The 12,009-nt window shown below is 46.4% G+C and overlaps 1 protein-coding gene across 5 annotated transcripts in view; it reads left to right on the top strand.

Annotated features, from left to right (window-relative positions):
* Positions 1 to 12,009, top strand: part of PIGU (phosphatidylinositol glycan anchor biosynthesis class U) — a 41,854-nt gene that overhangs the window by 8,169 nt on the left and 21,676 nt on the right. For 3 of the 5 annotated variants that reach the window (XR_008734351.1, XR_008734352.1, XR_008734350.1), the window contains exons 7-12: positions 1,289 to 1,386; positions 3,624 to 3,778; positions 4,266 to 4,409; positions 5,235 to 5,359; positions 7,158 to 7,300; positions 10,018 to 10,728. Coding sequence is in view for 1 of the 5 variants with exons in the window: in XM_055723143.1 (XP_055579118.1) it covers positions 1,289 to 1,386; positions 3,624 to 3,778; positions 4,266 to 4,409; positions 5,235 to 5,359; positions 7,158 to 7,300; positions 10,018 to 10,131 (779 nt within the window). In the remaining 4 variants the exon portion in view is untranslated. Of the gene's footprint in view, positions 1 to 1,288; positions 1,387 to 3,623; positions 3,779 to 4,265; positions 4,410 to 5,234; positions 5,360 to 5,527; positions 5,724 to 7,157; positions 7,301 to 10,017; positions 11,720 to 12,009 lie in introns of those variants that run through there. The other 2 variants (XR_008734353.1, XM_055723143.1) reach the window with 2 other exon arrangements.

The raw sequence follows: 12,009 nt of genomic DNA, 5'->3' as shown, positions 1-12,009 counted from the left end.
AGACCCAGACCTTGCAAGTAAAGCTGATATAGATTGTTTTTATTAGTGTCTCCAAAAGAAAGCTTTCTTCTACTTGTTGACTAATTGAGGCAGGACGGGTTTTGATTTAGAAGCATTTGCAAAAGCCAACCAGTGAGGGTCCATTTAATTAAACGATTTGTAGCTGTTCACTGTTACCATAAGACAAATAGTTCAGTCATAGACAAAACTGTACTGGCTGTCCCCTGAGGTTTTTTCCTGACTGGGAGTGTGGCAGGCCCTAGGTTTTCAAGTGAGCAAAGAGATGAAGTCAGATTATGACTGTGATTTCTGGGTACCATTTCCTTATATCTGTGCAGAATTGAACACATGGTAAGATAGAGGATAGGGATTTTTTGTCTAGGAGAGTGTAGTTGAAGAATGGAGAAGGCTTATCACCAGGTAACGCTGTATTTTCACTTTCAAATGGTGGAAGCAGATTGAAGCTTACAAAGTGTTTGATGTCAGTAGGCTGACAATTAGTCCAGTGCACTGAGTCAGGATGCTTGCTGTCTAAGCTTTTTTACAGGTGACTTCCATCAAGTGACATAAGACTGAAAGCTATAACCAGACTACCGCACTGGGTGCTTGTATTTTTATTGTTTAACCTGGGACCTTTTGGACTTGATTTCTGGTATTGGTAGTTGGGCCGTGTGAGTATTCAGCACAGCTCAACCTGAGGCACCTCAAGTAAAGCTTCCTTAATAAAGGGATTCATATTTTTAAGACCACATGGAAAAAGCTGTGCTAATCCTCTCTGTGCCTCAGTTTTGGTATCTGTAAAGTAGGGCTGATGCCACTTTATTCCTTCAGCTGCAGACTTTCTCTTGCTCTCTTTCACAGAGCTTTGCTGAGGGCCCCGACATATTCTGGTGACGACATTATCCAGCATGTCCAGTATGAGTGTAACAGCTGTTTCATGCGGGTATGACTTAAGTGAATGCATTCCCATGCATAAACAGCAGCTGGCATGGCCTGCATATAGACTGAATTACATGAATCTCTTTCTATACATGAATGAAAGGAGATATAAACCAGTCAGTGGTTCTTTCTTGTGGGAGAATCACCTTGGTATGAGTCATTCTCTGTTCAAAATGTAGTTAAGAAAAGGACGCAGCCCAGGACACGTTCTGCTAAAAACACCTTTAAGGGGTGTTTTGATATTTGTAAAGCCCCTGAAGGGGGTTATGCATTTATTCCCATTTGTTTGTAAGGCTGTTATATTAAATGTTCCTTACAAATGAACAGTTGGGGTTTTTTTTCTTCGCAGGTAGTGCCTTCCTCAGTGCTGTGTTCCTGGCCTTAGCTACATACCAGTCACTCTACCCTCTCACATTGTTTGCTCCAGCACTCCTTTACCTTCTACAGGTATGTGATTTCTAACTGTTGGCACCTGTCGTCGTCTTGTAGCTGTGCAGGGACAGTACTTAGCTATTGAGAGGGGAGTCAAGCAAGTCCTGGGTTTCAGAAACAGTGGCTCTCCTCAGGCTATGGAAAGTTTGAAGCCTTAATGGGGATGCCTGTGCATAGAGAGAAGGAAGCCAGAAAGTCATATACAGAACTGGCGGGTGTTCGGCTTGCTTGAAATAAGTGCTATTCTTTGTGTCATGTGAATAGCAATGAGGATTTTAGACCTGGAGAATTCCTTTGCACCGACATAGATCACTGACCTGTGTTTGAATGAGGAGCTCTGTGTTTGAATCACTCAAGCTCGGAAATGCTGATCTGGAGTTTAATGGCAAAAGGTGTGTGCTTGTGAAAGTGCCTGGTTTCCCTTGTCCTTTATCCCTCCCCAATAACAAGGCCCCTGAATTCCAACAGGACTGACCTTGCACATTTACCAGTAAACAATGCCTCAACAGACAGACACTGCTCCAGGCAAAACTAGCCCCGCTGTAGGGTGGTAGGCACATCGGCAGGCAGGGGTAGGGTTTAAAGCTGAGGCAGCTCTTTTCTAGTGATCGGGTTCATCACTGGTTTGCCTGCATGCTTCCCACTGGTCTCTCTCTTAGCTCTTGTGCTGATACTGTACACAGTGACTTAACTGAGAGTCCAAATTATAATGCACTTAAGGAAAACTGATCATTTTCTAGTCTTGCTGTGATGTGGGAGCAACATGAGGCTGTGACCACTAGCAGAGGGCTCTTACCCAATTCACAGATCATTTGGTGATCTTTTTTATTGTGTTTGCCACTCTGAAATTTCTGCCATTGAGTATTTTGCCAGCTTTTCTTGGTTGCTTCTGTCCTATCTCCCTCATGACTTTTATAGCTAATCTTAACTACAGATTTGTGACAGCCTGTTCTCAAATCTCTGAGCTTCGAAAGAGAGTGGAGAGTCAGTTCTAGTCCATTTTCTTTCCCTGACTATCTGGTATGAATGTCTCTTACTTTTTTCAGAAATTTTATTATTATTAGTCTTTGCAAGACAAGAACTGCTGTGGAGTCAGTGTTACTTTTTCAGTTTGCTAATTTTTCGGAGCATTTACTTTATATATTTTAGTCTCATTTGTTGTCTTTTAACTTTGGCTAAAGTAAAGTGGCAGTAAAGTAGAAGCACTGTGTTCACAAGCAACAAGAAGTGCTTTGATATGTGAATGCCTAATTTGTAACTTTTAAAGGGGATCGTGTTAGTGTGTGTTCTTTTATCCAGATTTGTAAATGAACTTCACTGCATTCTTTGTACAGAACTAAATAGCTTTTCTCCAGCACTTTCCAATCTGTCCTGCCAAAAATCTTTGGTAAACTTGCTTACATTGTTCCAGCAAGTGGTATTGAACATGCTGTGACTGAGAAAATAAGAGTGTGCTTTACACAGGGCTCACATCAGTTACAGCTGGTCTCTGTACATCTGCCAGTGTAAACCCTAGTACTAAATGGAAAAGCCACATCCCTTATGTGGAGTTACAGAACCCTGAGCAATTCCCAAAGGTTTTTGCCCCTGTGTGTGTATTTGTCTTTACAAATGCAGTCAGGGGACCTCTTGGAGTGAGATACCTATGTATCATGTTATGTGACAAGGGCTTGTGGTCGACCTGTCAGGACATGTGGCAGTGGCAGGACTGCAGCAGTTGTCTTTGTCTGAGGAGACAACCTTTTAGAGGGATCCTTTGTGCTTAGGAGCCTGCTGGATGTCCTCTTTTCTGATTTCAGCAGAGCATGAATGCCAGTCCGTGTGGTGGAGACCTGGCATCACAGGGTGGTGGGTTGTGGAGCAGGGCTCTTTGTCACCCAGACGATGTGGGCTCGTGCAGCAGAACGCACAAGCAGCAGTACAGTATTGCAGACCTCTAAGGTACAAGTATAGCTGTGCAGAGGTGGTGAATGTTACACTGAGTGCACGAGAACTGACTCACAAGCAGAAATTACCAGCCTAGGTACAGTATTTTCAAGCACAGGTCTGGGAATCATGTGCAATGTGTATGACTTAGTTGGCCAGATTGAAGAACATCAAGCAAATTGTGCTTGAGAACTACTTCTTCCAGTGCTATAGTACCAGTGTTTGACGCTTTCTTTCATCAATTTAAAATCATGTTCTGAACACTCAGGGTTTTTGTGGCTTTCCACCTGATAAGGGATATCTGCCTGCTTGTATTTAATTTTCAGCGTCAGTTCATACCAATAAAACTGAGAAGTAAAAGTTTCTGGCTCTACACCATGCAGTATGCAGCCCTGTACCTGTGCAGCCTGGTGGTGATCATCTGCCTCTCCTTCTTCCTCCTCAACTCCTGGGATTTTATCCCATCTGTTTACGGGTTTATGTAAGTATAAGGATTCTTACTGTTTTGTCTGTCTAGCCCTGCTGTGTTGTTTCTTGTGCATCACTCCCTGTCCCAAGAAGCATGTGATCTGTGATTTTACTGGCAATGCAAGAAAACAAAGAGTGTGTGGAGAAGAGCAGGCATTAGCCAACTTCCGTTAATTAAGTTACAGCAAGAATTAGAGAAGACAGGAGATGTTTTCCACTGAGTTGATTGGAAATGGATTTGACTGTTGAGCTATCGTGGCTGTGGAATTTTTATCTCTGGAGAAGTGTCTGTTTGGGAATGGTTTAAATCCTGCTGGGGCATAGGGAAACATTAGTCCCTTTTCTCTCCAGGTTTTCACCCCTTTGATTTCTCTTCCATGTATTTAAAATATAGGTCCTCCATCCGTTAAGCAAACAATGCTTGCTTAATGCAACAGAAGCAGGGCAGTGAAAAACAACCATATAAAAATGTTACCTTGACTTTTCTTTTCAAATTTCAGCCTTTCTGTTCCAGATCTGACACCCAATATTGGCCTTTTCTGGTACTTCTTTGCAGAGATGTTTGAACACTTCAGTCTTTTCTTTGTATGTGTGTTTCAAATCAACGTGTTCTTCTACACCATTCCCTTGGCAATAAAGCTAAAGTAAGTATGTTTTTGTGCTAGTTTTTTTACTCTTACTTGTCTGGTGGAAGCTTATGAGGCTGGCATCAGATGTCTGGATCTACAAGCCTGAAAAAGATAGGTTTTTTTAACAGGGCCTATCCTCCTAATTTCCCAAAGTTTCAATCTTTATTCCTCTTAAATGGAGTGAGTTGGGCTCTGCTATGCAACAAACGTGTTACAGGCATCAAAAGAGAGAGCAGAAATTTAGGCTACAGAGGTGCCTGTTCCCTGCCAGCATAAGCCACTGTAGTCAGAAAGCAAGAAGGAACTCTTGGATGGACCGTCAAGTTTTTTATTGTCAGAAAAAAAGTGAAAATTTGGGGACATTCCTAGCAGACTGCGCTGACAATGTTACCCTTCTTTCTGATAAAAACACCCGTTAACACTCCTGGATTCTCAGTGAGCTTATCCTCTTGACTTGGAGTGGACAGACATCATGCCATACCAGAAGGATAACTGTGGGCTTCTCCAAATAACCTTCAGAGAGGATTTTTTCATTGCTTTTTAGCAAATAAGACAGAGCTGGGGAAGAGCGGCCCAGATGACCAGCTGTATAAATGTGTGAGGTGCGGCATGATGTCTCTGTGTGAGGGCAGTGAGCAGATGTGCATCCCCTTACACTGCTTCTCTGCAGAGCAGCTCTCACTACCCTACCCGGCGCTCAGAGGCTTGTGTGGAGAGAACAGGGGTACGAGAGCCTTTATCAGCCTAGCCCACAGTACATTTGTGCCCTCGCTGATACTTATTTCCAGTTTCCAGAGACTCTCTTGCATCCTCTTATCCTTCATGTCTTTTCCCTTCTAGGGAACACCCTGTGTTCTTCATGTTTGTCCAGATCGCAATCATTTCTATCTTCAAGTCCTATCCCACTGTGGGAGACATTGCACTGTACATGGCCTTCCTTCCAGTCTGGAGCCACCTTTACAGATGTAAGTTCTTTGTGTTTGATTGTTCCTTATGCAATGGGGAAGGGCCTGTCCAATAACTGTCACCACTAAACGAAACCAGGCCTGTGTCTGCAGGCTCTTGTGGTTTCCTTTGGGTGTCTGGAAGGAGGCTTGATTTTTCTGGTGATACAGTCTCTAATATGTCTTTAGGACCACGGTTCAAATTGATTGAGGAGGGAATTTTCACTTATCTTCCCCACCTCTCCAAGTTGTTCCGAAGACTAACGTTTTTGTAAGAATGTTTCAGTCCTGCACAAGGGATGTGGCTTGTTAAAAAGTACATCCATCCTTCAGACGCTTCACTCCCATTTAAGGATGTGTAATTTGAACACTGCTTCTGCAGTCGGTGAGTCCCCCAGCCTTAAAATGCTGCACCATGCAGCGGTTCTTTGTTTTGCATCTGCTTATTTGCTTTGAGTGCAAGTAACTGAACTACTCCAAGCAACTGTTTGTTTTTTCTTAAATGCTTCGTAAAGAACCTCTTTAGCTCTTTAAATCACCAGAGAGCTTCCTGATGATTTTCAAACTCAGGCTGTAGCTCCTGCTACACTGGGGAGGTCTGGAAGCACTGTGCTTTTCCTGATGTTTCTTGCTTAAACCAACTGCTTTGACCAACCCTGCCAGGTTGTCTGGGCCTTTTACTGCAGTCTTCTCTAACCCAGGCCCAGCTAGCCCGCCTGATGGTCAAGAGGCTGGGAGACCATCTGTTCTATTAGTTTTAGACTAAGGAAAGCTGAGGCCAAAGCAGCTGTAATAAAACAGGGCAGGAAGCCCCAGGCTAGCCCTGAGCATGTCACAGCCATAGCAGGTGATGTAATTCTGGGAAACCCAGATTCATCGTAGTTTAGTTGCACCTTCCAAGCATGCAGATAAGGGGACTGTGGCCAGTGAGAGGGACAGTCATTTGCTGTCACATGCTCCGACCCCACAGCGAGTGCATACACCTACTGAACAAGAAGTTTAAGAAGAGGCGTGAACAGGTTTGGATGTGACAGTGCTCTTAAAATGCCAGATAACTCCCCTCAGCTTCAGAATTGTTGGGAGTCTTTCCGTTACCTTCACGGACATTGGCTGAGCTATGGCCAAGCACAGCAACACCAGTGCCAGGATACTGGTGCCAAAGGACAGTAGTTCACAGAAAACAAAATCTCCTCTGACCTAGTAGTTCTGGCTCTTTCAGACAAAGTTGTGCTTTGGTTTTGTCCATCTGGCACATATGCAGACTAAGGGATTCTGGCCACGCTTGCACCTCCTGAGGTCATGTGTTTGTCAACACATTTGGCCTATACGAGTCTCCTTTTATGGTGCTTTCCTTTCCTTACCACCTCCCAAGAAAGTGTCTCTTCCTATGGCCCACAGGTTCTTTTTTTTCCTTTGTCATCACCTTGATGAGGCTAGGGAATGGTGTGCTCTGCTCTCTGAATCATGATGCTTGTGGAAAGGCTCTTCTCAAAACTGCTGGCTTTGGCTTTTTGGCGTCTACACTACCAGAGTCCTTCAAGGCAGGAGTTTGGGAGCAGGACCTGGAAGGAAAGAGCTACGAATGAGGATTTCACACTCAAGTGAAGGCAGAAGTACTGATTTTAAAGGGAAATATAGTGTATTTCTTACAAAAACTAGCCAGGAAATTATTAAAGCAAACTGAAAGATTATTGGAGAGAAGTATGTGTTGGCAAGTGCCTCTCCCCGCCCCCTGCACATACCCTAAATACCATTGCTGGTTGTGTGAGCATGGCTGCTCAATAATGCATCATTTTAACAGCTTGGTTTTCTTTTGCAGTCCTCCGGAACATCTTCATCCTGTCATGTGTGCTCATTGTCTGCTCCCTCCTGTTCCCCGTTCTGTGGCACCTATGGATTTATGCAGGAAGTGCCAACTCCAATTTTTATTATGCCATCACGTTGACTTTCAACATAGGGCAGGTTAGTAGAGCAAGGCAAACGAGGCTGCGCTTTGGGTAGGTCTCTGGATTGGGTGTCCTGTCAGCAGCTGCAAATTCTGCAGGATGTATGGGGCTCTTTGCATCCTGTGTAGTCCTGCATAGCAGCTTCCCACCTCTCCTTGCTGAAATCTGCCTGGTCCTCGCCTTCTGGCACACTAATGGGAAAGAGTTCTTGTATGTAGTATTTGAGCTGCAGCTTCACAATCCAGCTAGATTTTACTGCAAGTTACATGGTCTGTTGCTTGACATCTCAGTATGGCAGGACTAAAAAGCACATGAAAATAGAAAAGGTGAGGTAGAGGGAAAATGGTGAGAAAATATGGGGCAGCAGCAGTGGGGCCAGAAAACAGGCAAATGAGAACTTCTTGTACATGGGGACATGGCACCAATTTTTCTGAGCATTATACCTCACTGAAATGTAGGGCTTATGCAGGGTCTCAGTCCTGCCAGGGCTTGCTCTCCCTGCTTCTCTCAAGGCTTATCGCCCCTGGAAGGTGGGATTCAAGGTACACAGGTGCTACAACTCTTTTTAAGTCCTTCCTCTTCTCTCTGCTATTTCTTAGTGTCCCTAAGTCCTGGGATAGTTTCATATGAGGATGAGCAGAATGTTCATTTCATGTTAAAGTTGCCTTTATTTTGAATGTGCCTCAACCATTTATGTTTGTCTGCTTCTCCTAAAACTAGAGGAGCAGTTTTGCCAGGGGCTAAAAAGTACCTGCTTGTAGATCCCCCACCCCCTTAATAAATAGGGGCAAACACCCATTCTGCAAAAGCAAAAAGGCTCCATGCAGTGAGTGAGATGAGAGTGGGATATGGAGGTACTACCAAGAAGGGCTTATAGGAAATTGGTAGTGGTTCATTAGCTCTCTAACTACATGTCTTGCTAGAATTAAAGGAATAGTAAAACTTTAATTAGAGATGGTGGATGTTGATATTCTAAGAGTATTTTATTTCCTACCTGAGAAAGTCATGACAGACCCTGCAAGGTCTTGCCCTCTGTATAAATGCAGACCGAGCAAAAATCTGGTTTCTGATTTCCTTGTGAGAAAGAAGTAGCCCTCATCACCACTAACCTAAACTCTTTCTTTTCCCATTAAGATATCTGCAGGGAGGTTTAGTTAAAAGTAAAATTAACCATATTAATGCATCATGTCAGTAGTCAGCCATGGTGTTCAGCAAAACAAGTGGATGCTTTCTGGGCACCTCCAAGCTTCTTTGTCTGTTGTCCTTCGCACTTTCTCCTCTGACCTCAGCAATCTGCAGCCCTGTTTCTTTTTCCCTCAGTCTCCACCTGGTCCTCCATATCCTCCCGTCCTGCCACTGAGCCTTCTTTGCAGCAGCTGTATTTAACAGTAATCCAAGCAGGCTCTGGCTGACAGCCTGACTCTCCCTCCCTCCCTCCCCTTTAGCACTGCAGCAAACTTCAGGTGAGGCACTGTGCCAAAGCAATGCATTAAGTAGCATCTGGACATTGGGACGATAACTGCTAGCTTGGTCTGGCACCGAAAACATTTTCCACTCTAGTTATGCGGTGCTGTTTTCAGATGGAGGTTGTCAGCATTCCTGGGGAAGGGTGGCACTACAAGAGGCTAAATGACAAATGGCACTTACTGAGCCAGCAGGTCACTGCCCGCGCTTAACAGCAGCCCAGCCTGGCCCTGCAGAGGCAGCTTGCCTGTGGTGACTGCATTAGAGAAACCACCGAGACCCACTCTTGTGTTCTTAGTGCTTTTAGGCAAGGGAGCAGTCACGCTGTGGAGCCTCAGGACAACCAAAGCGGGGCTGAGGAGAGAAGGGACCGTGTGATTTCCACATCAGGTGTCCTTGTTCACTGCAGTTCTTTGGCACTTCAGTTGCGATTTCACACTACAATGCAGCTGGTGGCAATGCTAGCCTAAGGTACACCTGTCACCCAGGCACCACAGACAGGGTGGTGCCGACATCCATGTGCGTGTGGCAGCATGCCCTGACCTGGACCAGGGGAAAATCTGGGGGATAACTGGCTCTGTTCACTACGTAAAGGGGGGACAGTGTATACACAGGGTTGGCTGCCCCACCGCAGGCATGACAGCACAGGGGCAGAAAGGAGATGCAAAAGTGTTGAGGGTGGAAGAGGTGCTTTTAGCTGGTGTTGCTCCTGGACATTTTACTGTGAAGCCACAGCCTTGACATTTCAGCTCTTCTCTTCACGCCTTAGCCTGGTGAGTATTATTTTGTTAAACCACTAAAGCTTCTGTTTGCTAAGGCTGACCTGGGGAGCTGTGGTATTCCTTCTGCTGCCTGCAAGCTTACCCCTTCTGAATAGAAATGGCAGTTGGAAAACAATCACAATTGGAAAGTGCTTAATAGCAATCAGCAGTAGGAGACCTTCAGCATTTGGGTTGGACTGCATGACGGTGCTTGCATGGGAGGAGGCCCGTGGGGTGAGGCTGAGAGAGTCTGTAAAGCTGTGGCAGTGATGGACCTGCCAGTGTCATACATTTTGGCCAGTTCTCCTTAGTAGAGATGTCTGCAAGATCACATGGGTAGCACAGCAAATAGATTCGTTTAAGACTCCCTTGGCTTAACACCACAAGGCAGTAGACAAGGGGTGTTCACAGGCTCAGAGAACCTCTTAAACCCCTTCAGGGTCTGTCACAAACACATGCCCCTTTTTATGAATCACCACTGATGTGTCCGAACATCTCACTTCTGCAGATCCTGCTCATCTCGGATTATTTCTATGCCTTCCTCCGGCGGGAATACTACCTCACTCATGGACTCCACTTGACAAGGCAAGATGGGACAGAGGCCATGCTTGTTTTGAAGTAAGGATTGTGCCCACTGTTCCCTGGGACATGGACCATGCTAAGGAACATGCAAAGCATGGTGTATGTGGGGTGGGTGGGGAAGGTTCCCTGAATGAGGTCTGACTTTGGGAATAGTACCTACTGAAAGAAAGGGCCGAGGTTCTTCTGGGAATACCCTCCCGAGCTGCAGGCTCAGTGCAGAGACTAAGAGCTACAAGCAGGAACTGCAGTGCCTCTGTTGGAGCATCTCCCTTTTTCCCTCAGCTGTGCTTTTCACTGCGACCTCAGCCATCAGCTCTGGGCAGTCCAAGAGGAACTGAAGAAAGTGTCTGAGCTAATACCAGGGCTGCATCTCTGGCCCAGAAGGAGCTCGGACCATAAACTTACTGTCACTGCTTCCTGGAGATGTTTGCTTCTCTGGAGATTTCCCCTTCACTGCTTTGACCAGTAGTGCTCCTGCTTAGCACAAGGCATCTCTGGGTATACTTCTGGGTTCTCCTGCTGTTGTGGGATCTGGAAAAATCACATGTACTCGGGCACAGTGGCTGACTGTGAAACAAATGGCTGACCACGGATGAATGACCTGCTGGAAGGAGGAGGGTGGAAGCTGCTGCCACAGGTAATAATTTTGTGCTCAAACTAGGAAGAACTGGAACTGGGGTGAAGACAGCAGGGTGGGTACTGGGTAACTGCTGTATCCTGTTGAAGCAACACAGGCACTTTCATGTCAGGAGCAGTACAGAGGCGTTACAGGGTCCCAGAAGGAATGTTACTGTGGAGATAAAACTCCCATTCCTCCTCATTTCTGTAGGGTAACAAAGCTTGATGGTGCAGGGCTTACACTATAGTTGTGATCGCTTGGGGCAGCAGCCTGGACATGGAAGGAGCAAGCTGCCTGCCTGGGCCAGGGACCAGATCTGTTTACATCTCCCCTTCAAGGCCCCAGACCAAAGCCAGAAGGAGCCTCAGCCACCACTGTTGTGGAGTTGTCAGGCTCCAGGTGTTCCATAGTGTTACACGGCTACAGGATACACGCTTTCCCTGTGTTACCCTCTTGCAAGTACAGCACTGGCCGTGTGGCTGTTAAAGCGTGAGCCCTTGGTTCCCCTGTGAGCTGCTGCCCCCGTGCATGTGACCCACCTGGGCAAAGCCACCAGGCTGGCTTCTTGCTCAGCTGGTTGTACGGTGGCATGGAGCAGTGGTAGCCACAGCGTGCAAGCTTTCTCACTGGTGCTGGGCAGCAGGTAGCCAGCTTCCCTACAGATCCCAGGAAAAATCCAAAGGGCTGGGAATGTGGCAACATCGAAACCAAACTGCACCTGGTATAGTGGAACTGAGAGATAGATGTACCCAGGCAGCTGTGTAAGCAGGTTATTTCTTTCTGGACCATTAAAACTTTTGCCTTACTGCACTGCTGTTAGCGCTTTGGTGGGGGTTCGTTAATCCGAGCCCAGCTCAGCCCCCCGCACTCAGCCACTCCGGCTGGGGCAGGCCCTGCAGCACCCCTGCGCCTCCAGCCATGGCAGGGGCACATGGAGCCCCAGCTGCTCTGGGCTGCCAGCTCTGTGGCATGTCTAGGAGCATAATAAACTGTGCAAGTTTTAAACACCCCTGTTGGCTCTGTGTTTGGAAGTGGGGTGAGGGTGAGTGGGGGCTCTGGACAGCACCAAGAGCCACACAGAGGGGTCGTGAGTGGACTTGAAAGCAAACACAGGGGTCGGGAGGAAAAACAAGTGGCCCTGTAGCACACCAAAAAGCAGACGATATTTCTACGGTGTGATGAAACCCCAGACAGGCCAGCTATGCACAGTTCAACCCTGCAGCAGTGTTAGAAGTTAGTAAGAGGGTAAAGAGCTGGGGCTGTTGGGGGGCTATCTATTTTACAGGCCCTCTCTTCCCA

Source organism: Falco cherrug, chromosome 10 (assembly GCF_023634085.1).
Source record: "Falco cherrug isolate bFalChe1 chromosome 10, bFalChe1.pri, whole genome shotgun sequence".
In the NCBI taxonomy this organism is placed as follows: domain Eukaryota; kingdom Metazoa; phylum Chordata; class Aves; order Falconiformes; family Falconidae; genus Falco; species Falco cherrug.
Note: the sequence above shows the minus strand (reverse complement) of the source record. Positions and strands in the feature narration are given on the sequence as shown.